This window comes from Opisthocomus hoazin, chromosome 8 (assembly GCF_030867145.1).
Source record: "Opisthocomus hoazin isolate bOpiHoa1 chromosome 8, bOpiHoa1.hap1, whole genome shotgun sequence".
NCBI classification, from domain to species: Eukaryota; Metazoa; Chordata; class Aves; order Opisthocomiformes; family Opisthocomidae; genus Opisthocomus; species Opisthocomus hoazin.
The window spans coordinates 22,315,852-22,340,631 of record NC_134421.1 but is presented as its reverse complement, the minus strand read 5'-3'; the positions used below and the strand labels follow the sequence as shown (position 1 = coordinate 22,340,631).

The 24,780-nt window shown below is 42.8% G+C and overlaps 2 protein-coding genes across 6 annotated transcripts in view; both read right to left on the bottom strand.

The window, feature by feature from the left end:
* The window catches only part of NR2C1 (nuclear receptor subfamily 2 group C member 1), a 64,006-nt gene extending 59,051 nt beyond the window's left edge, over positions 1 to 4,955 (bottom strand). For 2 of the 4 annotated variants that reach the window (XR_012764723.1, XM_075428082.1), the window contains exon 1: positions 4,802 to 4,955. The gene's annotated coding sequence lies outside the window, so the exon portion shown is untranslated. The remainder of the gene's footprint in view (positions 1 to 4,801) is intronic. The other 2 variants (XM_075428084.1, XM_075428085.1) reach the window with 2 other exon arrangements.
* Positions 4,956 to 7,401: 2,446 nt separating this feature from the next.
* FGD6 (FYVE, RhoGEF and PH domain containing 6) overlaps positions 7,402 to 24,780 on the bottom strand; it is a 74,158-nt gene continuing 56,779 nt past the window's right edge. The window contains exons 15-21 of one of the 2 annotated variants that reach the window (XM_075428766.1): positions 21,309 to 21,411; positions 20,648 to 20,794; positions 19,718 to 19,820; positions 17,645 to 17,772; positions 15,645 to 15,773; positions 13,239 to 13,387; positions 7,402 to 10,509 (exon numbers count right to left, since the gene is read on the bottom strand). In XM_075428766.1, the coding sequence (XP_075284881.1) occupies positions 10,473 to 10,509; positions 13,239 to 13,387; positions 15,645 to 15,773; positions 17,645 to 17,772; positions 19,718 to 19,820; positions 20,648 to 20,794; positions 21,309 to 21,411 (796 nt within the window). In that variant the 3' untranslated portion in view covers positions 7,402 to 10,472. The remainder of the gene's footprint in view (positions 10,510 to 13,238; positions 13,388 to 15,644; positions 15,774 to 17,644; positions 17,773 to 19,717; positions 19,821 to 20,647; positions 20,795 to 21,308; positions 21,412 to 24,780) is intronic. The other variant, XM_075428767.1, reaches the window with a different exon arrangement.

The window sequence follows — 24,780 nt, the reverse complement described above, 5'->3', positions numbered from 1 at the left end:
AAAAAAAAACCCAGACTGGGTCCCTGCACCAGAGCTGAAGCTGCAGAGTGAACCAGAGCAGGAGGTTCAGCTGACTGAAGATTTTCCCCCTTGCTGGATGAGGTTCAGCCAGGTCTGTTCTCCTACCTGGCACACAAAGATTATGCTAACACAGCATAGCAAGCACAAACCCTTCTTTCCAAGCACAGAGAGGCATCCACTATGGTATAATTACAGCATTTCACAAAGAGGGGCATCCCCACTCCTGGCTGACAGCTTTGCCCCCCTCTGCATCCGACCTCGTGGTTATGTAGCTGTAAGATAAGCTCATCTTCTGAATGTATTCACCCTGCAGTTAACACTTGCTACACGTAACACAAGAAAAGGAGGTAGAAGCAGAAAAGGACTGTTTCTTTTGGTAAAAGCCCATACTGTTACATCAAATTATGTGTAACACCAGACTGCCCATATCGGCGTGGTGCGATTGGACTGCTCAGACCATTTGCCCAACTACAACCACAGACAAGGTAGCTGATACATGAAGGTACACTATGGAAAGGACTCTCAAACATATTCAACAGCACTCCCAACAACTCTCCTCTTACAACTTGCCCATGTTAATATCCACAGAAACTTCCTTCAGAAAAACCCCCGAGTTTCCCACACATCCTTCCTGTAAATCAGTGTTGACATTGTTTCAGATAAAAATACGCATTGTAAATATCATCTGTCTCTTCCCTGGTTTTTTTTTGGTTTTTTTTTTTTTTGCTTTATCAGCTCCATAGCATTAGATTTTGCTAGAGGGTATGTGTTTTGTTTTAATTCCTATAAACTTGTATGCAAAGCACTCTGGAAAAAAAATATTCTGCTTAAATCGGTTAAGGGCAAAAGCAAACCATTAGTCATGTTGACACTTTGGCTGCCCTGCTAACACTTCAAAGGAAACATATTACCAAAACAAACAGGGAGCTTTCACAACACAAAGTTACTGCTAAGCTATAAACAGCAAGCCCAACTTATTTGGAATTAAACAATCACTAATTATAGCTAATATGACAACAGCAGAGAGTTTAGCTTTAGGTTTTTGGTGGTCTATGTTTTTCAAGTTCCTGGTTTAACTCCCTACAAAGGCAGTCAAATACTTGAGTTAGTCCAGCCTGTCTTACTATCAAGTTAACTAAAGCAATTTATTTTAAACAAATTTGAACAGCTTTTCACAGAAGGCCTGGCCAAACCAACAAAATGAATCTAAATATTGATACAGAAAGGCAGTTCTCAGACCATGATTTTCAGGAAGGAATGGAATTCCTTACAAAATCTGCAGCACTGCATCATAAGATACACGGGACTCACTCAGAAAGCACAAGCAACCTCGCAATCTCAGAGAACTGGAAACTAAGAGTTTGATTCTTCAGAAGAGAAATCCTTTGTTGCTTTAAGAGTTTGGCGGGTACTACCTAACGCAGTAATCTCTGAAATCAAAAGCTGCTGACTGAAGGGTAAGAATACGGACAGGTCTGCATACACCAGAGTCAGAATCTGATCAACTGCACCTTTGCAGTTTTATCCATCGTTCTCCCACTAACGAAACTCTGTTTTGCAGCAGCCTACCTTATGCCCATAACGTAAAGGCACAATTTTAAAGTGCTAAAAGCAGTTTGAAACAGCACTGAGGAAAAAAAATGTAAAAAGTTTACCAGAAAGTAACTTAGGTATTGTTTAGTCTTCCCTGATGGTCAGTACTGGGTTGCACACTGCAGCCTGTGTGTGACAAATGCCCACGCAGACCAACCCAGCTGCTCACTGAGTCTCAGGGTGGACGTTACTACCCCCACGGCTCTGGGAAAGCAGAAACTCCCATGGGAGCTCCCTGACCTTCATCAACCAAAACAACAGGGGCTAGCAAAGCTCACTATCAAAACTGCTTCAGCCGGGATGGCTGCTGAAGTAGGAAAGGCACAGGTCCGCTCTGCCAGCTGCAGCACTGCCAGCCAGGATCACAAAAATCACAGAATGGTAGGGGTTGGAAGGGACCTCTGTGGGTCATCCAGTCCAACCCCCCTGCCGAAGCAGGGTCATCTAAACAGGCTGCACAGGACCTTGTCCAGGCGGGTCTTGAATATCTCCAGAGAAGGAGACTCCACAACCTCCCTGGGCAGCCTGTTCCAGTGCTCCGTCACCCTCAGAGGGAAGAAGTTCTTCCTCCTGTTCAGATGGAACTTCCTGTGCCTCAGTTTGTGCCCATTGCCCCTTGTCCTGTCACTGGGCACCACTGAAAAGAGCTTGGCCCCATCCTCCTGACACCCACCCTTGAGATATTTATAGGCATTTATAAGGTCCCCTCTCAGCCTTCTCTTCTTCAGGCTGAACAAGCCCAGCTCCCTCAGCCTCTACTCTTAGGACAGATCCACCAGAAGAACAAACATGTACAAGTCCAGGATCTGACACCACTATTCCTTATGCACATTTAAGATCCCTACTTTCAGCAAGTGGTGCTGCACCCATATATTAGACACACATTACTTTCTTCAGGGAAACCACTTTCCTTCACAAACTTTAAGGAAATTCCAACTCCACTGGCTGCACAGATTTTAATTGCATGACACAATGAGCACACAAATCAAAACAAAAATTGAGTATGAGCACAGGGAACAAGCAAGCTAATCTTACCAGTGTAAATATTTAGATTTCACATTACAGATGAGAGCTAGTTTTCACACTAGCACATTAGCTTTAAGCATTCTGCAATTATATTTTGCCTGTGAACCGTTTAACTGCATGCTACAGTATCACTGGGGTTTTGTTCCCCTGCATACATCCTTAATAACACAATACAATCATGAAATAATTCATGTTGAAAGGTACTTCTGGAGGTCATCTGGTCCAGCCCCCTTCCACCAGAGCAGAGTCAGCTTCAGTTACACATGTTGCTTGGTGCTTTGTCTTCAGAGGCTAAGAAACTTCACCAGAAAAATCAATGTAGGCTTTAAAAAAAACCCAATGCCCACTCTTCTCCCACAGTCTAGCCTGGGCTGATGCTGTTCCTGAAGATACCAGAACTGCCGCCAAATTTGTTCCTCTCAAGACAATGTTTCACAAGAAAACACAGTCAGAAAGAAAAGCAGAAATATTAATAAGTGCCCCAAGAATTGAGAGAGAAAGTTAAAGCTAGTTAATTTATCTACTGCGACCTCTTTTCTGTAAAAAAGTGTCTTGATCTGTTGTAGTAGAATGCAAGAGACTTAACAGGTGGTGTCCAGTCATCCAGACAGAGCAGCCTGCACCAACTGCAGCAGCATGAGGAGTGTACACCCCACCAGCTGATGTCAGTTATGTTCCTCACTTAACCACACATGTGCACACACACAGCTGACCACCATCAGATGAAAACACTTAGTTCTGTGATAAGAGAGGGTCTGCAATGTCTCTGGAGAAAGAGCAGAGCATTTCACAGACCTTAAGACTTCCCTCAAACAAGTGTCCCTGAAGAAAGTTGTACAGGAAGGAGCAAGCTGTGGGCTAAAAGCTCTGTTGGACTAGGACATCTCATGTCACAACTGGCTACCACAGACTATCAGGGGAAAAAATAGTATTTATTTTCAGGTAGAAATGCTGTTATAGAAAAAGCCATCTAAAGTTGCAAAGCACAGAACAAAGAGTCACCAGGTGAACACGACCTCACCCAGTAACATGAGGTTTTACCTCCTCCCCTGACACTTTTATTGCCACATACACAATCCTGATTCCAAAACATGGAAACTGCCCTGCAGAAAACTAATTTAACTTTTTGCCATCTTATTTTCCTATGAGAAGTCTACGCAGCTCTTCCTACCGCAACACCTTTCCCAGCCACACCTCGCTGATGCTGGTATCAGGAGCTTCAGATCAGAGGTTTTGCGCGAGAGGAATGCCTAACTCAGTTCTTCAACAACCACGTCCACGCAACCATCTCGCAGTAAAACCAGTATCAAAAGAGTTTGGGGTTTTTTTCCCCCCCAATGCATAAGTTTATTTGGACAACACACGCCATCTCCTCTATTCCCCCCCCAACAGGCAGATGCAAGTTCACCCTACAGCTACGGGCTGTCCTTTTCACGCTTCAGACAATGTACTACGGCAGCGAGAAAAAAAAGAACCCGCCAACCCCGCTGCTTAAAAGAAAAACCCCACCCAACGAGACAAATAAAGAAAAAGCAGCAGGGTCACCTGCCCCCACAAAACCCCACGGAGCGCAGGGCGGGACACGCCACCTCAGCCCGGGCAGGGTATCCGAGCAGAGGGACCCGACGGGCACAAAGCGGCGGAGGGGCCCGGGGGCAGCACGGCCACCCACCCCCCGGGGGGCCCAGGAGCCGCCGGGAGCGAAGTGGGAGCGTCCAGCCGCCCCATCCCCCCCCTCCCCGGGGGGGCTTCGCGGGGAGCGGGAAGTGGCGGCGAGGCCGCGCCCGGGCTCGCAGAGCTGCGCCCCGCACAAAATGGCTGCGCAGGGACAGGGGGGGCCGGAGCCCAGCCAAGGGTGGCATCGCCCGCCGCCGCGCCCGCGGCTCCCTCCCCCCGGCGCCGGCGGGAAGCGGCAGCCGGCGCCGCCCGGATACGGCGCGGCGGGAGGCGAAAGCGGTTCCTGTAGGTGAAAGGTCGGGGGGCGCGAGGCGGCCCGCGGGACGCGCCGAGGCCTGAGGCGGGGCGGGACGGGCGGCGCCGCGCCCCGCGGAGGCGGCGGGCGGGCCGGCGGCCGCGCGGGCCCACAACCATTAGCGCGCGGCGGCCACCACCCGTCTCCGTCCCCCGCCAGGCCGCGCCCGCTGCCGGGGCAGTCGCTCACCTGGCAGCCCCGGCGGCCTCTCCGGCGGGTTTATTGGGCAGCGGCGGCGGCTCCGGCTCCCGGAGGTCAGAGTTCGCGACCCCGCCCCCACGGCTCGGTTCCGCTCGGCTCGGACCCGCCCCCTCCCCGCCGCGGCGGCTGCGCCTGCGCTCGCGCCCGACCTCCTTGCGGGGAGGGCGGGGGGTGGGGTCCGCGCGGGGCGGGGCCGGCCTCGCGGTCGCTGCCCTCCCGGCGGCCGTTAGCGGTGCCCTGGGGCGGGCCTTTGTCCGCGCGGGGCCGGGCCCCGGGGCGCAGCTCCCTCGCGAGCCGGGAAGCGTGTCGTTCCGGCAGCCCTGCGGGCACCGCCGCGCCGGCTGCGGGTGGCTCGGCGGGGGCCTTCACCGGGGTGAGCCGCGCCGGCTCGGGGTGAAGCGTGGCAGGAGCGGGGCCTCCTCGCACCGGGAGGTGCCCGCGCAGCTGCGGCAGCGGAGCCGGCGTTCTCCGCCGAGACGGCAGCAGCGGGAGCAGCGGGCTGCTTCGTTAGCGTCAGCGCTGCTGCTCGCGGGGTTTGGGAAGGCCGCGGGGCGCCTGGCGGCTGAGGAGCCTGTGCCCGCCTCGAGCAGGACTTGGAACAAGTGCCGAAGGAACAGCGCGGTGCTGTCTCGACATGCGTTTTGCGCCAAAGTTGTGTTAGCTAATTATTGTAGTGACCTTGATTCTAAGTCAGAGTGTTACACTTTAAATGTATCCCTTTTTTGCCCCTCCCCCCCCGTTCGACAGAGATTGTGTGGCTGTGGCTGGAGATCAGTAGGACCTTCGGGGTCAGGTAGGCCACCGGGTCTGTATGCAGAATTACGTTACCTGAAATGTGGTTAGACCATTTGACGCAATTTCTGCTGAATCAGATAACACAAGCGTCAACATCTGAGCAGCAGAGATACGAAAAAACCCCAAGGAATACAAGCGATTTCTGAGTTAACATTAATAAAACCATTCTTGTTCTTACTCTGCCAGTTCCTTTACTGCTTTTTTCCCGCCCCCAGTCCCGCGGCTGCACTCACATCTCGTGACCCTAGCTCAAGATCACTACTTCAGTCAGTGCTTGCAAGCATCCTGTTTTGCTTTTGGATCACATTCCCAAAAGCCGAATGCAAATGAACCTCATGAAGAATTTTTAAATTGGAGCAATTAACTCACTAATTTCCTGACAGCGTCAAATGGTACAGCACTCTCAATCTACAGTACTTGTCACTGCCCAAACTAGCCTGAGCTGTGCATCCACTTTCTAAATGAGGGAGCTTACTGCAGTTTAATTTAACAAATACCCAGGAATTTACACCAAAGCTTAGTTCAGACAAGTATTCCGATATCCTCAACAGAGCAGAAATGTCACTGTAACCAATAAAACGTTTTGATTTTTTTTTCGTAGCAAGTGACCCAGTTCATGCTTGATCTGTATTACAAAGGCATGTCTGTAGCTGTGTCAGGCAGGATTACAAGAGATACATCCCTATCAAAAACATGCAGAGAAGCAAAACGCTTTATGCTGTTACTGCAAATTATCAAAAAACTGGTTTCAAACATCTGTCAGAGGGTACAAGGAGGCAGCATAACTAACCTGACAGACAAATCTCTCCCTTACAGGCCCTGCGAAAACACTTATGCCAACAGAAATGGCGTGATTCAAGCATACTTTAATAGATACAGCGGAACTGGATTTTGCAAAAGCATTTATTAATGTCGCACCCTTCATTTGACCTTCACACAGACGTAGCTCCTTTAGTTCTTCAGAATGATGGTTTCTCAGGGTGCTTTCTTTGCCATGAGTATGTCTATCCTTAACAATGTGCTAAAGAATTTGTTTTGAAAAATGAATATCAGATGCAGTAACCATTAGGAAGACTAGGATGATGGGATTACTTTGTTTTTTCAAGAGACCAGCAGGACAACAGCACCGGGATAAGTAAATTCACGTATTTGTGGCTGAAAAGGGGGAGATGAGTAAGAACCCTGCATCCTCCCAAAAACAAGACACTGGCATAGGGAGCCTAGTTCGTTCCTGGGTTAATGAAGCTCAGATGGGCCATCATTCCCCAGGGCTGGGAGGTGGCTGCAGGAGGTAAAACCCCACTGGCTTGGTGTCCTACGGGTGGGACTTGCTCAGAAACGATTTTTTGGATTGTTTTGCTGTGTCTGCAAGCTGTGTTCCAGCACAGGCTCCGCACCTGGTTGTGGAAGGGCTTCACAGAAAACAAACATCACGAAGCAGCTAAGGAAAGACAGGAGGGCAGGAAGATTTTTGTAGCAGAGACACCAGTGTGTAGTGTCTTGGCTGACATGAGCAAGATAAGTCACTTAAAACAGGTTTCAGGTGGTCGGATCCAGCAGCAGTGTCAGCCTGTGCACGCAGTCCACCTTTTCAGGCTGTTTCCTATTCGTAAGGGCAAAACATAGTAGGAATTTTAAAGCAAAACTGATGTGCAGGATAATGACAGAAAATTCTGCTGTTTGAAAATCCATGAATACATGAATTACATAACACAAAAAAACCCATGAAAGTATTAAAAAAAAAAACCCAATGCAGACTCAACTAATGTGAATTTATTTATACAAAAATGATACATATGCACAGGAATATTTACAACAACTTTAAACTGTTTTCATTTACAAAATAAAAATTCTTTCATTTAGACAGTACAATTTAGGACTGCTCCAAATAAAAGTCTATTTGGATGGTAAATACAGGGGACAGCAATTATGGCAAACAAATGCATTGAATGTGTCTTTCCAAACCTCTATGTTACGATGTAATATACATAATCAAGTTGCCACACACAAAAAATATTTAGTAAAATGTGTTCCATAGCTGCTCAGTTATCAATTTGTTTTAAGTCCTTTGGGCATAAAAAATAGTTAAAGAGAATTCACGATCCTAGAACGTTTCATCTATCCAAGGATAAAGATGCTAGAACTAATATTCAATGCTAATGTTTGTCTCATACTCTACTAACCAATCTTAAATGAATTATTAACTATAGGTTCTTATAAGAAGAGGTAGCCAGGTGTTTGAAAACTTCTGGGTTTGTTTTAGTGTTTAGTCAAATCAAGAAGCGAATACTTTATGTTTGATGGTAATGAATCAAAATGGGAGGCGACCTGGAGAAATAGGGTAAGTTTGAAAAGCAACCATCTGTAAATGTTATGAAAATGCCTATGCTGGAGATTCTTCACATGACAGAAAGCACTAGTGCTGCAGAAAGAGGAAAAGAAATATTGAAACGTGTTTACTAAGACAATTTATTTCACACAGAATTAGAATGCAATATGTGTACTATTGTCTTTAAGGCTCCATTCCAATCTATTTCTATCGCAGAAAGATTTTTTTGATTGATCAGCTGCTTCTGGAAGAAGTCCTCTGATTTTCACAGAACACTTTAAACTATTTTCTCTCTGCACCAAATCCTTGAGAGGTAGTTTGACACCGCACGAGGCAGAACTTGGGCACCTTATTCAGTATGTGTTTGGACTTTTATTGCTCTGTTTTGCAGGAGGGAGATCAATATCAAACCGTAAATTGAAATTAAATTAGCTTGCTCCTAGCCGAATGTCTGATTCATTTGCCGGTTCATGGCTTTCCACCTTAGGTGGTGTGCAGTCCCTATAAAAATATTAAGACGCTCTTCCCTTTGATAATATCAACTGGAAAAGCCACATCACATCTGTGTTACATTGGTGTCAGTTTTGTTTTGGATACAGTAAAAACTACATCAGAAATCACCCTGAAGAGACATGCTAATAGCTTACGTGGCTTCAGTCAGCAGCTGGTTTTGAAAATTAAGTAAAAGCCCTTTATATATAATGAGAAAAATATTCATTTATCACTTTTGTATTAAAATAAAAGAGAATAAAGGCTTTGATCAGACTCCCACTGGATTTCACACACTATCTGGTCAAACCTCTAGCATTCGCGAGGGAAGCCAGATCTACAGCCTTAAGTAAGTCCCTGATTCAGAAAGGTACTCCACAGAAACGCTCGAAGCCAATGACATTGCTTGTACACTTTATATTAAGCATTAGGCTTCCAAGCCCGCTACTAACTTAACAGAAGCTCTGCAAAATCAAGCTTCTTCAGAGCTATGTTAGTATCTTAGACACGATCTTGAGGTATTTGAGGGAATAAGAGAATTTCAGTTTGCATTTTCATTCTTGGCCTTTCTGTGATGACTCCTCTCCTTCCTTTGTGAGGAAATACAATAGCCATAGAATAGGTATTAACATGGATTCAAACTATTAATTAAAAGGGAATTGCTTTTAATTCTGCTCTTAATTCCAACACTAGCTTGATTCAGAGGACTACTGAGAAGTGTTTCATACAGTAAAAATAACTGGCTACATATGCCTCGCATTTGACATTAAAATGGCTTCCTTTCATGTGTTTTTCATAGTTCTAGTTCCATTTATGCTATTACAGTATTAAAATTTTTTCAAAAGTTAAATAGAATAAATGCACCAGAATCATCACTAAGTATTTCCTAATGAGGTATACAGACAATTTTCTTAAAGAAAAAAAGACCCAAACACCTAAAACTGAATTGTGTTTTAAAGTGTCGAACAGAACAAATCATAGTGTAAACAAAAGGTATTTCAAAGAATGGTATACATTTCAATGCCACCCGCATTAAAAAAGCTGGGTTTTCTTGGTATGGCAATTCCAGTTTAAACACAATATTTAAATATACAATAGTTAAAAATTTTGAGAGAGGGGGATGCATATACTTGTTTAATGTTCTTTGAACAATAGGTTATACAGTGTTTCATACTGCATACAGAACGCATTTGACACAAAGTTTTGAAACAAATAAGATATTTCATCTTTGCCCTCTATATAAAAAATGTGTTTTTTACTCTGCTTTAAATTACTACTGGAAACATAAAAGAAAATATATTCTGCAATTGTTTGAGGATAACTCATTTAGTCTCTTTGGCATCTGTAGTACTGTAAAAGTTCTAGTGCCTTATCTCTGTAATTGCAAAGTCTGTTTTAAAATATTTTTCCCTTTTTTAATAATTGAACTGTACTTTGCAACTACTTCTGTGATACAGAATTTGTTGTACTGTTTTAATGTGCTGGTATGCAAGACTTCAACTGCCATTCAAGGAAAGAAGCAGCATTATTATACAACTTCTCATAAAGGAGTTCATATAGCCAACAAAGATCCAGAACCTTTGAAATTCCTATTCTGATCTGTTCTTGCTAAATTGCAAAGGGAGCATCAGCAACTCAAGACCTATACAAAAATCATGACGAACTGTACAATTGCAACAGATTTGCTTTGTGTTTTGTTTTTTTTTAAAAAAGCACAAACGTTAGGAATATGTAGACCAACCACCTGCCATTCTGAAGACATGGGCGCTTTGGACATCATTGCAGACCTCACAAATAATTCTGACCATTAAAGTAAACATTGGAATTTAATAAATAACACATTTTGTATCAACACAGAAATACACACAATTCTTTAAAAAAATATTACCTTACACCAAAAATGCAACAACTCTTAATCCTGACAAATATACAATTCTGTGTAGGTTGAGACGGCAGGATTCCGTTTCTTTGAACAGCTGCTGTGCTCTGTTTTACCACCGTCCTCGGACATTTTCCTTTAAACTTGCAGACACGATGCCGACACTGCTATAATATGGTGCCTTCTTGAAAAGCTTCTATCCACCTATGAGGAAATTAAACAGCATTGGGAAGTTGCTGGTAAAAGTACAAATCACACTGCTGTGACTAGCTGCAGATTCACACAAGAAGCAACATCACGCTTCCATTACCAGCTGGTTTGTTACTGCAAATGCCAGAAATCTGTCCAACCAGTCCAAACATACAAAGCTTGCTGGAGACATATTAGGTATCAGCACCAGGCCAGATGACAAACACTTTTTTTTTGTGTACCTCTTCCATACTGAAGTTACACACATAAAGAACAAGTGAAGCTGGGGAATCAAATGCTCTAAAAGTAGGAAATGCCAAGGTTCTGCCAACTTTAATAACACGATTGCATACCTTTAGAAAAAACCCAATACTCCCTTAACTCATTTCATGGCAAACATGATCTGGGATGAATGGGGACACCACAATAACTGAAGCAGCCATCTGCACAACCCATGCCCTTGCTTTTGCAGCTGGCACAAAGGCATTGGCAAAGGACCAGTGGGGCTGAGGGAGGAAGCCACAGGGCCTGTGGGCTGGGGTGGAGGAATGGTGCCTTTGCACGATGACAGAACTTCCCCTGGATTCACACACGCAATGTGTGCTACTACTGAATAACACATTGACACCCTGCACGTGACATCCGTGAAAATACAAGTATATGTAAAGGAAAGGGGGATGTCCCAAAAAGCCGAACCAGCCTGTCTCAGACTGCAAATTCAAAGTTAATATTCAGATACTTTTGCCCCCTATAGCTATGGTTTCTGTTCTGACTTGATTAAGAGGGTGATTAACAGCCTCACCTTCTCGAGGATGCTGCAAAAATTAATGTTTCTGAAGCACTCCGATGCTATGCTGACAAATACAGTAAAAAATGGAATAATTCTGTCTTCTGAGTGAGGGCTGTACTGTGTGCACGTATAGTTAAGGGGCCCACATATTAATGATTTTTTCTCCCAAGTGAAAATCTTGCAAGAAGTGAATGAGACAAAAACTGTAAATTTATCTTTATCATGGAAATTCAAACCTGTCTTTACATTCACAGGGTATCTAAATGTTAGTCAGGGATGTTGGCTGTTCTTCGCCCTGAGCGTTTCACTTCATAACTGTGTGCACATTCTTTGAATTCAAGTTTTTGGTATGAACATATTAAGTATGTATAAGTGCTCATGCCTGTTTGCACACACAACTCAAACTTGCATCCCTTACTTTTTAGGGCTCACTGTATTTTTCACTGACATATATTTATTAAAAATAACTGAAATGGAATACAAGAAATTCATAAACAGCTTAAGCATTGAACATAGTACTGGACTAAAAAATATAAAAGCTATCAAAAAGTAAACACCTGTTGAAATTTATTACTGCACTTACACAAATACATCAGATATTTCTTTGGGTCTAACAGAAAAAAAATGCAAACAGGCTGACAGCAAGTTCTTTGATTTTTTATTTTAATGCTGTCAAAGCAGCATTTATTCTAGAGGTTCAACATAAACCTCCTAAGGATATTAAATACTTGGAGAAAACTTGCAATTTAAGGTATTTAACGTTATCTCTAGCCTCAGTAAAATAGAGTATGTCCAATTTCAAGTTTCCCTACTGATGACAAAAAGTCATTGTCGGAATAGGAAAACAAAGCTATTGAATGCCTTGGATTTTTTTAGTTTTGTTTTATATAGCACAAATGAGGACACAGTGGAAACAAGAGAATACTATCTTAATTAACAAGTAAACATTTGTGTGCATCTGCAGACAAAATACCCCCAAAAATCAAATAAAGACTTCCAGATTTTGTGTGTAGAGAAGTGTCATTCAGCACGTTCTCAACTGTTCAAAATTTTCAGTTGTCCTGGTACTTTGTTTTTTTAGAATATGCCTATTTGCACAAAACTAGACCTGCAGCCATTTGAATGCTGAAGTATTAATAATGGACTAATTAGTGCATGAAATCTATTTTAATAATGTAAAATTCACTTGGGAAAACTGCAGTGAAACCAGACAGATAAGCTAGGCATATAGTCAAGATAACTTAAATGTATTGCTTCCATACTCATCTCTAGTTTACTCCATGATTCATATAGCAAATGTTTTCTACTGATTAATGACCAAGCTTTGAGGTTATTTTATCCAAAATACACACACAAAATTAATATGACTCCAAACTCAGACACATCAGCAGGACTGGAAATGAAACAGATTGTGCTAGAGTTCTTTGAATTCAAGCTTGTGGTCTGAACATACTAAGCGTGGCTATGTGCTCAGGCACATCTGCACACACACTTCAAACTTCTGTCCCTTACTTTTTAAGGTTTGCTTTATTTTTCAATGCCATGTATTCATTAAAAATAACTAAAATTTACAGCTGGAAATAAAAAAAGAGACACATCAGTGAATTCTTAACACACATTTTCTGGATTTCTCCAAAGGTAACATTCCATTTTCACTTGAGCAGACCAGGGATAGAGGAATAGGCCAGGAGAAAGAAAGATTTATTTTATCTTAGACTTTTCCATTCTCCTACATTCATTCTTTTGCAGAGGACAGTCTGCTTCTTTATTTAATGTATTTCAGAAGTCCTAATGAAACCAAAACCTTGTGTTTAAGTAATTTAAAAGTTTAACTTACACATTATATAATATGCACCTTTTGTACATATGCTTAATCTGTGAATATTAACATCCTTGACTTCTGAAACATTTTCCAGGAAAAAAGTAACAGAAATCAATTCAAATCGTTTCTTACTTTTGAGCTGAATGGGGATCGTCTGCTTTGAATATGTAAAATAAAGTGTTTTTGTGCAGTAAGTGGAAGACTCTAGACTCTGAGTTTTCATCTTTTACTTCACTGACTGTGAATCCAAGTAAAGGCTGGCTCTCTAATGCTGCCACATCCTATTTTATGGGGAAAAAGCAAACAAGACAAAATTAGAGCTTGTAAGACACATTAAGGAATGCATTTAGACTCCACTCATGCACAACACCATTGCAGCAGATTATATAAGTTGTTACAAATAGTCATGCACAAAATGCCACTTCCTATAGTCTCCATGCATGAATCAAGCGACAGCAAATAACAAAACCTCGTAGACTTGAATATAACTGTTCCTCTTTTTATTTCCCTGATAACGTCTACCTTGCCTTTTTCACTGTATAGTCTCATCATTCTGCCTGGTAAGGATGACTTCTGTCAAAAGATCGACCACCACCTGGCAGCAGACCAAAGGTCCACCTAGCCCAGTGCTCTCTCCAGCATCTTTAGCAGCAAGTTTTCATGTCTTAGAAGTGATGTGGGATTCTATTAGCTGCACAGAGTATGCTAAAAGGAGGAGCTATGGCAACCTATGTTCTCAAGTGCTGGAGTCACTCACACTCCAAATACTTCTGGTGGCTAAACTTATTTTGCCTTCTATTGCTGAAAATTAACAGGATAGGGAAAAAAAGTTGCTCAGTGTTCACAAGTGGTTGGCTAGGAAAGAGTAGCAAGACAAGCTGTACCTTTTTACCTTCTCTTCGTTTATTTCAAAACCTGGCTAAAAAGGCGACCTTTCCCCTTCCTCGTTCATCTCAATTACTTCCTTTTTTTTTATACTCTAGTCTTTTAATTAATAAATACAACGCACAGCATTTTGGGGGATGTATTTTCATCCTGTGCAAATTCCAAAACAGTGTTTTGTAACTCGACAGGGTCCTGCAATGATTTTGGATAGAAGAAATAAACAAAGAAGGTACATAAACACTGACACATCAGGTGAAGACTTCGGTAATTGCCTCTACATTGAAACGAGTATCCTGTGAAAGCGGCATTTCTTGCCTTTGGGAAACAGTCAAGTAAGGCTTAACAACCTGCCTTACCATCTTAGGTCTTTGTACCACCACTAAGTGGTCTTTTTACCACTAATCTTTATATCACCTCAAACAAATATAAATAGTTTAGGTGTGGTTTCCTGGCTAAGGCCACACTGGACCAGCCATCATAATCTTCCCTTGAGACTCTATGAACAGTCTCCTGCAATGGCTCATCAAGATCAAAAATAACAACAGATATTCCTTAGTTTAAAGAAACTAGGAAAGAGTTTATTTTGTAGTCACAGACTAACACACTTTTCTTTACAGTTGCCAAAGTCTCCTTTGCAACTGCCAGAAGAGACACAATGCTCTAAAATATTTTTCAAATCTTTGGTTTTTTTACTATGCAAATGCTGTGGTGGAAATAACATTACAGGTTCTGGACATAATTCAGTTCTAAAATAAAGGTTGGCACTACAGCAGGGACAACCTAGGAACAAATCTGAGCACAAACCAGGAAATAACTAGTGCCAAGGTGGCGTGGGGATGAAGAAGGGTAATTCTTTACATGTCCAGGATAGGTTGAGCCTTACATTTTGCAAGAAAGTGAGGGACAGCAATACCTTTAAACAGATGCTTTGGATATTTTGCTCTCAAAAGCTATTAGCAAACTACAAGATGCAATACAAAAAAGCAAAAACCAGTATCTTCCAGTGCTACACTACATCCATATATGTTGCAAAACATTGCAAGATACAATATAACTACAGCCTTAGCACATGCTGGGATGTGCAGAGTTTATATATATTGGTTAGAGATTATTCCACACTGAATAGGACTACACATTCTAAATAAAAAAGCAAATGCCATTAGACAAGATGCATTTCTTATTTTACACTGCAGCACTGTGCATTAAATAATAACTCCAGGCTGATTAAGACAGTTTGAGGGGAAGTCAAGAGATTTAGTTTGCTCATTTTCCAAGTATTTAAAATATTTTATTGAACTGCAGAACAAAACACTTCAAGATGCTTTTATAATGTTGGCTTTGCTGCTAGTCCAGTGTGATGCATCTAAAGAGACTCCCATGTATTCAACTGACTCAGAACATACCTACAACTGTGCAATGGTGTGCAGTGCAGAGACACTCAAAGCTAGGTCTGGAATCAGAAACAGCATAGCTGTATCAGCATATTAGGGTACCAAGCTCACTGGGCCTTTTCAAAATACTACATCACAATCAGATCCACTACTGTAGGGTGATCTACTTTTACAGCTTGGGTCTAGATCATAAAAATAACCAATTTTACTACAAATACAGTATTATCATTGGATATTTGATTTCTAATATGTAGGCTCTTACCTCACTAGCAGCATATGTGTATAGCACCTTATTTTTTATAACAAACCATAGGTGTTTCCATGGTTTCTTAGTGCCCTTAGATCTGTGTAGATAGCCACTCATTGTGGAGTCTTCTGTATTTGCTGAAACCTGAAGTGAAAAAAACCCCAACACCCAAGAGTTATGCATCTGTCTAGGTTTTTGCAGTACAGCTTTTTTAAAACAGATCTCCAGAAAGCTGTCCTCTCAAAGACTCAAATTCTTACCTGATGTTATGGGTTTGCGTGGCAAGGTTTTGGTAGTGGGGGGGCTACAGGGGTGGCATCTGTGAGAAGCTGCGAGAAGCTTCCTCCATATCTGATAAAGCCAGTGCCAGCCGGCTCTAAGACAGACCACTGCTGGCCATGGACAAACCAATCAGCGACAGTGGTAGTGCCTCTGTGATAACATATTTAAGAAGGGGAAAAAAACTGTGGTGAAACGGCAGTCGAGAGGGAGGAGTGACACAGTGTGAGAGAAACAACTCTGCAGACACGAAGGTCAGTGAAGAAGGAGGGGGAGGAGGGGCTCCAGGTGCCAGAGCAGAGAGTTTTCCCTTGCAGCTCGTGATGAAGACCACAGTGAGGCAGGTTGTCCCCCTGCAGTGTATGGAGGTCCACGGTGGAGCAGATATCCACCTGTAGCCCGTGGAAGGGACCCCACACCGGAGCAGGTGGATGCCTGAAGGAGGCTGTGACCCCATGGGGAGCCCACGCTGGAGCAGGCTCCTGCCAGGACCTGTGGACCCATGGAGAGAGGAGCCCACACCAGAGCAGGTTTTCTGGCAGGGCTTGTGACCCCCATGGGGACCCACGCTGGAGCAGCCTGTTCCTGAAGGACTGCACACCGTGGGAGGGACCCATGCTGGGACAGTTCCTGAAGAGTTGCAGCCTGTGGGAAGGACTCACGTTGGAGAAGTTTGTGGAGAACTGTCTCCCATGAGAGGGACCTCACGCTGCAGCAGGGGAAGAGTATGAGGAGTCCTCCCCCTGAGGAGGAAGGAGCAGCAGAGACAACATGTGAGGAGCTGACTGCAGCCCCCATTTCCCGTCCCCTGAGCCGCTTGGGGTGGAGGAGTTGGAGAAACATGAGTGAAGTTGAGCCCGGGAAGAAGGGAGGGGTGGGGGGAAAGTGTTTTAAGATCTGGTTTTATTTCGTATTATCCTACTCTGTTTTTATTGGTGATAAATTAAACTCCCTTTTCTCCCCAAGTTCAGTCTGTTTTGTCCGTGACAGTAATTGGTGAGTGATCTCTCCCTGTCCTTATCTCAACCCTCGAGCCTTTCATCATATTTCCTCTCCCCTGTCCAGCTGAGGAGGGGGACTGATAGCACAGTTTTTGTGGGCACCTGGCATTTATCCAGGTGAAAGCAAAACACCTGATCTCAAGTTAATGTTACCAATTAACTCAGATGGCTGAAAGAAAAAAGATTTTGTCTGCCATCATCTATCTGGTCTGGAAAAGAGGTTTCTGCAGTCACTAAGGGTTGGAACTTAAATTAGATGCAACAGGACAAGAGAGGGCTGAAACACTGAGGACCACGTACAGCTGGAGAACACACATTCCTACACAAAAAGAAAAAATTACTTCCTTCCATCCCAAGACCTCCACAGTGTAGGTAGGCAGAGTTTAGCTCTGTCTTTCCTAATGATAAGCCAAGAGCTGATTTGGTGTAGAAGTCTTCTCATTAACTGTTGGTGCAGAGGTAAATCACAATTCCTTGAAACACAGGGAAGCAAGAAAGAAATTACAATTCTGACTATCTCACTGAATCACAGTCTCACAGGTCTTTGTGCAGTTTATATAATGCTTCATAGTTCAGGTCCCTGCCTATATAAAACTAAGGCCCAAACCACTGTTACAGGCAAATTTAGACTTTTGATTCTAGAGAAGATCGCTAAATACAGAATTATTTTTTTCATTGTTAATACTGATGATATAATACCAACAAGGCATTACTTTTGACTGATAAAGCACTTACTTCTTTGAGGGCTGCAGGAATTTTTTTCTGCTTTCTTCCAGAAGGAATACTGTGTAATACTGTAGACAAGGCACTTGATGGAGATTTATGGTTGACTGGGGATCCACTCTTAGGAGTGCACTGGTTATCTAAAATGCATAGAATAAATATATTGCTTTCATGTCACAGATGACTAAACGCAGGCCTTCTTGGACTTCTTTTCTAAAAAGCAGCTGATACTTTTATACTGATTACAGTACTTCAGACTAACACCTAGTCACACTAAATTCAGTGTTGAATTAACTTGTCAGTATTATCATCAACACCGTGAGTTAGAATCTCCCAAATCCCAATCAGGCTAAAAAACCACAAGAAATTTACAATTAAACAAATTTGTCTAGTTTGTTTTCAAAGTCCGTTTTTTTGATGTTGAACTACCTTTGCCCATACACAGGGTGAAAATTCAACTCTTTAAAACCACACCAAGTTTTTAGAGATGTTCTCTGCAGTCCAGTCTGTGCTCTACCTCTGTTCCCCAACTCTCTGTCCGTCCTTCAGTTCTCTACATCTGTTATCTTCTCAGCTTTTTTCAGTACGGATGCTGTGGGGCTCCTCTTCAGCATCATGCCATCACACACACACTTTTGGAGATTCCCATCTCCAAAGAACATACTGTCTCTCTCCACTGCCACAGGCAGTTCCTTCATCTCGCTTGGAAGACTTCCGCAACACTTCATTCCTTTAAAACCCCCTTTTCTGGCAACACCCACCACTATTTTACAGCCCAGTCTGGAACGAGTAACTTCATTAAGTCTACTTCCAGAGTTGTCCCTGAACATAGAGAGGCTCTGAAATAACGAGCAAAGCAGGAGAGCAACTGGGTTGCCAACTGTACTGTACCTGCTCTGCAGCTCTTTTCCCAGCAATTGCTGCTGCAATTGCCTGCAGCACAGCAGCCTCTAGTGCCCAACGCAGAGACCTGCAGGTGGTCCAGACAACCCGCCTTCCCCATCATAGCAGGCTCCCGCCACCACTTCAGGGGTTGTTGATGCAGCTTTCCACATCCCCATGACAAAGGCCACTCCCAGCAAGCTGGAAGCCACAGCTTGATTATTCCACTGGGGCATCACAGATTTCCTGATACCCTAGAGAGCTTGTGTCCCTCTGCCAGAGGGAAGGGCAGCAAATCATTTCAGTCCCTGCTTACGGCTCACTTCTGTATTTTACACCAGAGTCTTTGGACAGAATTCAGAGCAAGTCTTGCGAGATGGGACTGGATTCTCACCTCAATGGGAGGTGCCCCCACTGATTTTACATTCCTTGCTGCATAATGAAATGAAGCTCCTTCAAAAGACATAGATTTGAGTTCCCTCAGGATGAGAAGGAAACTGACGCTGGACCTCCTCAGGAAGCAAAAGTTAGTACCACCACACATCAGTAGTACCACATTCTCTGAAAGTGTTTCAAGGAAAATAGTTCCAGCGATGGTGTTTCACACTGAAATCTATGCTGCCAGTGTGCGGTAGGCAACGATTAAGAGTTTGCCCTTGGAACTGAGGTGCAGATATACCACCTTCTTGAATCCCACATGAGCCAAGGCTTGAGGCTGAAGAGACTCAGCTTCAGCAAGATGAAGGTCTGTGGCTTTACAGATCCCCAGAACCTGAGCTATCCCAGCAGCTTAGCTGGCAAAAATGAAGTTTACAAGCATATTAGTTACAGAGAGCAATAGTACACATGAACCCACCGGGAGGTCATGACAAGCTACAAGCACTTAAAAGTACACTTGTACTCAGTGATTAATGAAACGCAATGCAACACCAGTTATCTCAAAAAGAAAGCAGCATAAGCTACAGGTCCTTATTGCAGGGCAAATCCTTGCGTGTTTCCGGAAGGAAGAACCAGTGTATTGCAAATTCGCTTCCCAGCTTACTCCACAGACTTGTTTGGGCTCTTACAACCTCAGATACCTATCGCTTTTCAGACACTAGCAGAATTAGGCACTTGGACCCAGCAGTAAAGATGAGGTGCAGACATACCATGTCAATAAGGACCACAAAAATAAGATAGACAGTTTGTGCAGATTTTCTTTACCTTGTTTCTGTAGCTCCCTGAAGCAATGATCACATACTCTTGCTGGCTGGTTTTTCATATAGTCTAAACCATGTTTATTTGATGAACAAGCTTGACAGACAATCTAGAAACAGATAAAAGCATTATTGTACATGATGTGCACCTGTAAATCACCAAACGCTCAAAGACGTGCACTTCAGTACTGTTAAGCCCATAACAGAACCTGAAATAGGCAGTACTTTACACGGAAAATGGTTTAAGACCTTGGCTTTTCCTTATGTCCTTAAGTTCAACATACTGCTCTTTCCTCCTCTAAATGATAAAAATGTAAATAGAAAAAAAAAGACCACCAAATTACACTAGTCAATAAGCCAATGTTAACAATCCATGAAAAGTAGAATAAGCCTGCTGTGTTACTGAACTATTTAAATCAAAAGCTTTCAAAGAAATAACTATATTCATTGCTCCCTTGACAATTTCTCCACAACACAGATGTCTCAACTGCACTGAATTCTGTATTCTCACTTGATTAAAACAAGAAAAATAAAGGTTTATTAGATATACATTTCATAAGTGTTAAATATAAAATCAGTTTGGTACTAACTTAAAAATAAAATAATTATTTATCTTATGAAAATTAATGAGGAAGACATTTTTCTCATTGTAGCTAACGTTCTTAATTTGTACTACCTAACTGCAGAAGCAGAAGACAACCACAAACGTAGTCCAAAATGCAAAATAAGAAAATGTAAGAGGTTAAAAGGTTGAACACTGGTCTGTCATCACACCTTACTCAAAAAAAAAACCCCAAACAACCAAACCTGTTGTTTTTAATCCATATAATTGTGTCAAAGTACAGTATTCCCTTAAAAGAGTCATTGTGGTGCCATCAGGCTCCCTCTGTATTTGTCACACAAGGAACCTGACAAGGTGGCCACAAAATTGCCCAACCTTTCCGCATGCCCTGCAGTGATGCCTTCTCCATGTCAACGTGAATTCGCTTGTACAGATCATACACATAGTGGCTCTAGTATCTGGGATCCAGATCGGAGCCTTTGATCCCAGCGGACTATCTTCTTCCTGTTTTTCTGGATCTGCCTGAGAGAACATAGGCAGAATACCATTACGTTCAGTGAAGAGAAATAAAATTTACATTTATCAGTGATTAGAAGTTAACTTTAATTAATACTGGAAAGCCTTCTCTGATAAATTGTCACGGTCTTAAATGTTATCTACTGTTTCATCAGTGACCATTATAATGCAAGCCGGAAGACAGAGCTGCTCTTAATTACTTCAGAAAGACTGTGTGACTTTCAAGCTTTACGAGCCTATTTATATCAATAGCTGTTATATTTTAAAACCTTTTCATCTTTCTGTTCACAAGATAACTGCGAGAACTGAGAAAGCTGGTTTGGGTTTTTTGGAAGGAAATAATTTTAAATTTATGAAGTAGATAACATTGTGAAATATCATTCTGTTCTATCATCTGTTCACTTATCATTTACCATGCTGCTTTATTATTCATCATGGAATGCCTCCTGTTTCTCTAAACACCTGCAAAGAAACTTTATATTCAAAAAGAGAACAAAACAACAGTAATGGTGTGATATACCTCTTCAAGACTTTTGCTAGGATTAAATGTGATTCTCTTTTTCGTATATTCTTCAATTGACTTGGAGATTGCTTCTAACCACTCATCTCTTTCTGTAGCAGAACTGTTGGAGTGAAAAAAACAGAAAAATTTATTACTATTAATATTTAAAACTAAGAAGTAAGTGTTGATTAGAATTCCATAAGGTTTATTACACATTGACTTCACTCTCTTGCAATTACAGTTTTATACAGTCTCCACTTCCTACTGAAACAGACTTTTTTTACCTGTCTGGATGGCATCAGTTATTTGCGCTGATTAATCCTAAAAAAAGAATTCTGTGTCTGTTGTTATAATGTGGATTCCTTCCCTCCCTTTCCTCCTTCCAAAATACCCCGTGACTGTTTCAAAGCTTGCATGTCATTGCTTCCCCCTTCTCCCAGGACCCTTGAATAGCCTGAGTCACACTGGTGTAAATGGGGCTCCCAGAACAAAGGCATGGGCCCTTCCTCCTGAGAGGAACTCTGAGATTTCAGCAAGCCTTTTCTCCCCCCACTTCCTTCTGTCTCAGGGTGCAGTTTGTTATATCCAACCCTGTGAAACCCTGAGCTTCTGCCAGAAAAAAAAAGTGCTCTCTTCCCCTTGTGCTCCTGACTGTTTGCTCCTACCAGGTCACACTGCTTTGAAATAGTTCTGTTTTTCCAAATTTTTCCGTTGGGTTAGCTAACCCAGGAGATAAACAGATGAGCTTACTGTATCTCTTTATCCCACAGCTGGTGGATCACTAATCGAGGGCAAGGAAAGCATCAGGCTGAAGCGGCATGACACGGGGAGCAGGAGCACAAGGAGCGCCTGGCACAGCAGGGGCCGGCAGCTACACTGCATTACGTGCAGTGCCAAAGCACTCCCTCAGCCTGCTCCCTCCACTTTCACGTAATGTAAATCCATGCTGCTGCTGCCGCAAAGGGCAGCCTACTCTACGCCTTCTCACTAGGTCTTTTTTTCTCCCTTGTGCCAGAAGCCACATGGCTCTGCACTGGGCTGTATGCACGGTGGGCTGGACTGGGAAACAAACCCGTATTAAAACCTGCCCTTCCTCTGGATCAGTTTACCGACTGGGTTCCTCATGCAGCTGAATGACTACTTGTGCCAACACCATGGAGGGTGCTGGAAGGAAGGCAAAGGCGGCAAAGGCAAGAGCAGTTTTGCGGCAGAGGAACAGCTGGACGACTTAAGATGCCACGCCAGCTTAAAAAGGGCTTCTAAAATTTAAACCAGCATCTACCACCAACATTTTTTTTTATTCCCCACTTCTTAAGTAGTATCAAATAAATTATTTTTTTAAACCAAGGAATTGAACATGATGAATATAGAAAAAGGAAAGTAAGGGAAGAGGAAAGCAATGATTTACACAAATTAAGCGTGCAACACCAATTGTTGTTTAATGGCTTTTGTAGGTGAATTTGGAAGCTTTGATCATCTTTGAACCTTTAAGGAAAATACATTGAGCTGGGGTTTTGAACTGGATGAAATCGAGTACTATACAGATTCAGAGAGCACAAATACAGTAAGGTAAACATGGGGGAAGCCTGTGAGGCATGAGGGAAAAAAACACCCACAAACATCTAGCGCACAGAGCAACAAAATCAGAACAAAAGGAGAGTAAATAAGATACAAGCAAGGGCAAAGCAAGGTATTATTGTCTGTCCCAATATCTCACACTCTGAGTGGAACGTTTTGTTCAGTTTATTTACCTTTGCTTCCTCATCCAGTAAGAACAACTGGTCTGCATTAGCTATGTAACATTCATAACTCTAATCAACTCCTTCGGCTTTTTCAAAATCTGGTTATATTTAATTAGGTTCCTAAAACTATATTAAATAATTACATTTAAAGTTGGCACAGTTTTTGGAGATTAAGCATCTCCTGATCATGTGGAGATCACATATAGGGCTGCTTGCACAAAGAGCTACGTGGCTTACACCCTAATATTTCACTAGGGAGCTCACACTTGGTAGATTTGCTAGTGCTAGCCTTTAGGGTTGTTTGTAGTCCTTCAGAACTTGAAAGCAAAGGCAGTGCCATCGGCAACTGAACTGATGTCATGGTTTTCTGCAGCAAAATAGGCAGTGTTTCTTCTGCTGTCACTCCCAGCCCTCCCCCACAGCTGCACAGCCCTACCACCACCCTCACTGTATCTGTTGCGTGCTTCTGAAGTCATTTGGTTTACTAAGATTGCAGGGCTTTCTTAGGGTTTTTTTTTAAACTATTAATATTTTTTATTTATTTAAGATTTTTTAAAACAGTAGAAACCTTTAACTGGACTGCAGAGAGCCCGAGCAATTGTTATTACTGGCAAACGTGTGTGCTAGGGGCACACATCGCAGCTGCCCAGTGGTCCCAGGAGGGCTCACACGACTATACCCCTCTTGTTCTCAGGCTCAGAGCCTCAGGGCACTTCACCCGGCCGAGCTAGTCGGGCATGAGCTATGCTTGTGTCAGGGGAGGCGATGCAGCTATGTCTGCCTGGGGCAGCTCTTCCCTCGCCTTACTGAGCTGGCCTCAGACCGTCAGCCTGGCGCGAGTGTTGTTTTCAGGACCAGAGCTTTACTTCTGTACAGCGCTGTATCGTGCAGATGCGCTAACTTGTTTCTCTGATTAGGAAATTATTTCTAGTACAATACTGCATTGTACCCTGTAAAACAATACCCATTCCTACAGAGAGCCCTGGAAAACTGAAACCTCAACCCAGACTAGATAAAACAGAATATTAGTGCTGTCAGTAAAACTAAACCTGAAGTGACAAAGACTCTTGTCTAAGCATTAATCTATACTTCTGTTATTAACTGGCTTACTTTTTATTACTAGCAATTTTTCACCAGCTTAATTGCTCCCCTCCCCGTCTCTGCCCCCAGGATCATTTCAGAATCTCTTTGGTGTACACTCCACAATGCTTATTTGAAAAAACACAGAAGTGAAATTTGTCTCCAGTGTCTGTAAGATTGATGTGAACAGTTTTGTAACTAAAATTTTTTACCACATAGGACCCAAGAAGCTGTTAGAATGAGGTATCATCAAAAGGAAGATGCAGTCTGTAAGGAAGATGCAGTCTGTATTGACAAGTCACTGGTTCTCTTCACATCCAATATATTTATCAATAGGAAAAATATAATTAATTGGGAAAAAATATATGCAAACACCTATTGCTGCCAGTTTTTCTCCTACACCAGAACAGACCCAGGTCTCGCTTACAGACAGATAAGAATCTGAAGACTGCCATTTACAGCTGGGGCCCCCAGAACCTCCTTCCTCCCAAGCAAAAGCAACCTCTCACTGTCACTGTTGTGTAGCTTAGGGCTTTTGCACACGCATAGCTTCCAGCAAGTATAAAAATAACAAAGCTGAACGATCTCCAAAGATGCAAGATCAACAACACTAGAAAAGAAAGAGCAAATCAGAGCAGCTTTAGTTGGTAATATAAGGGTAATTCCAA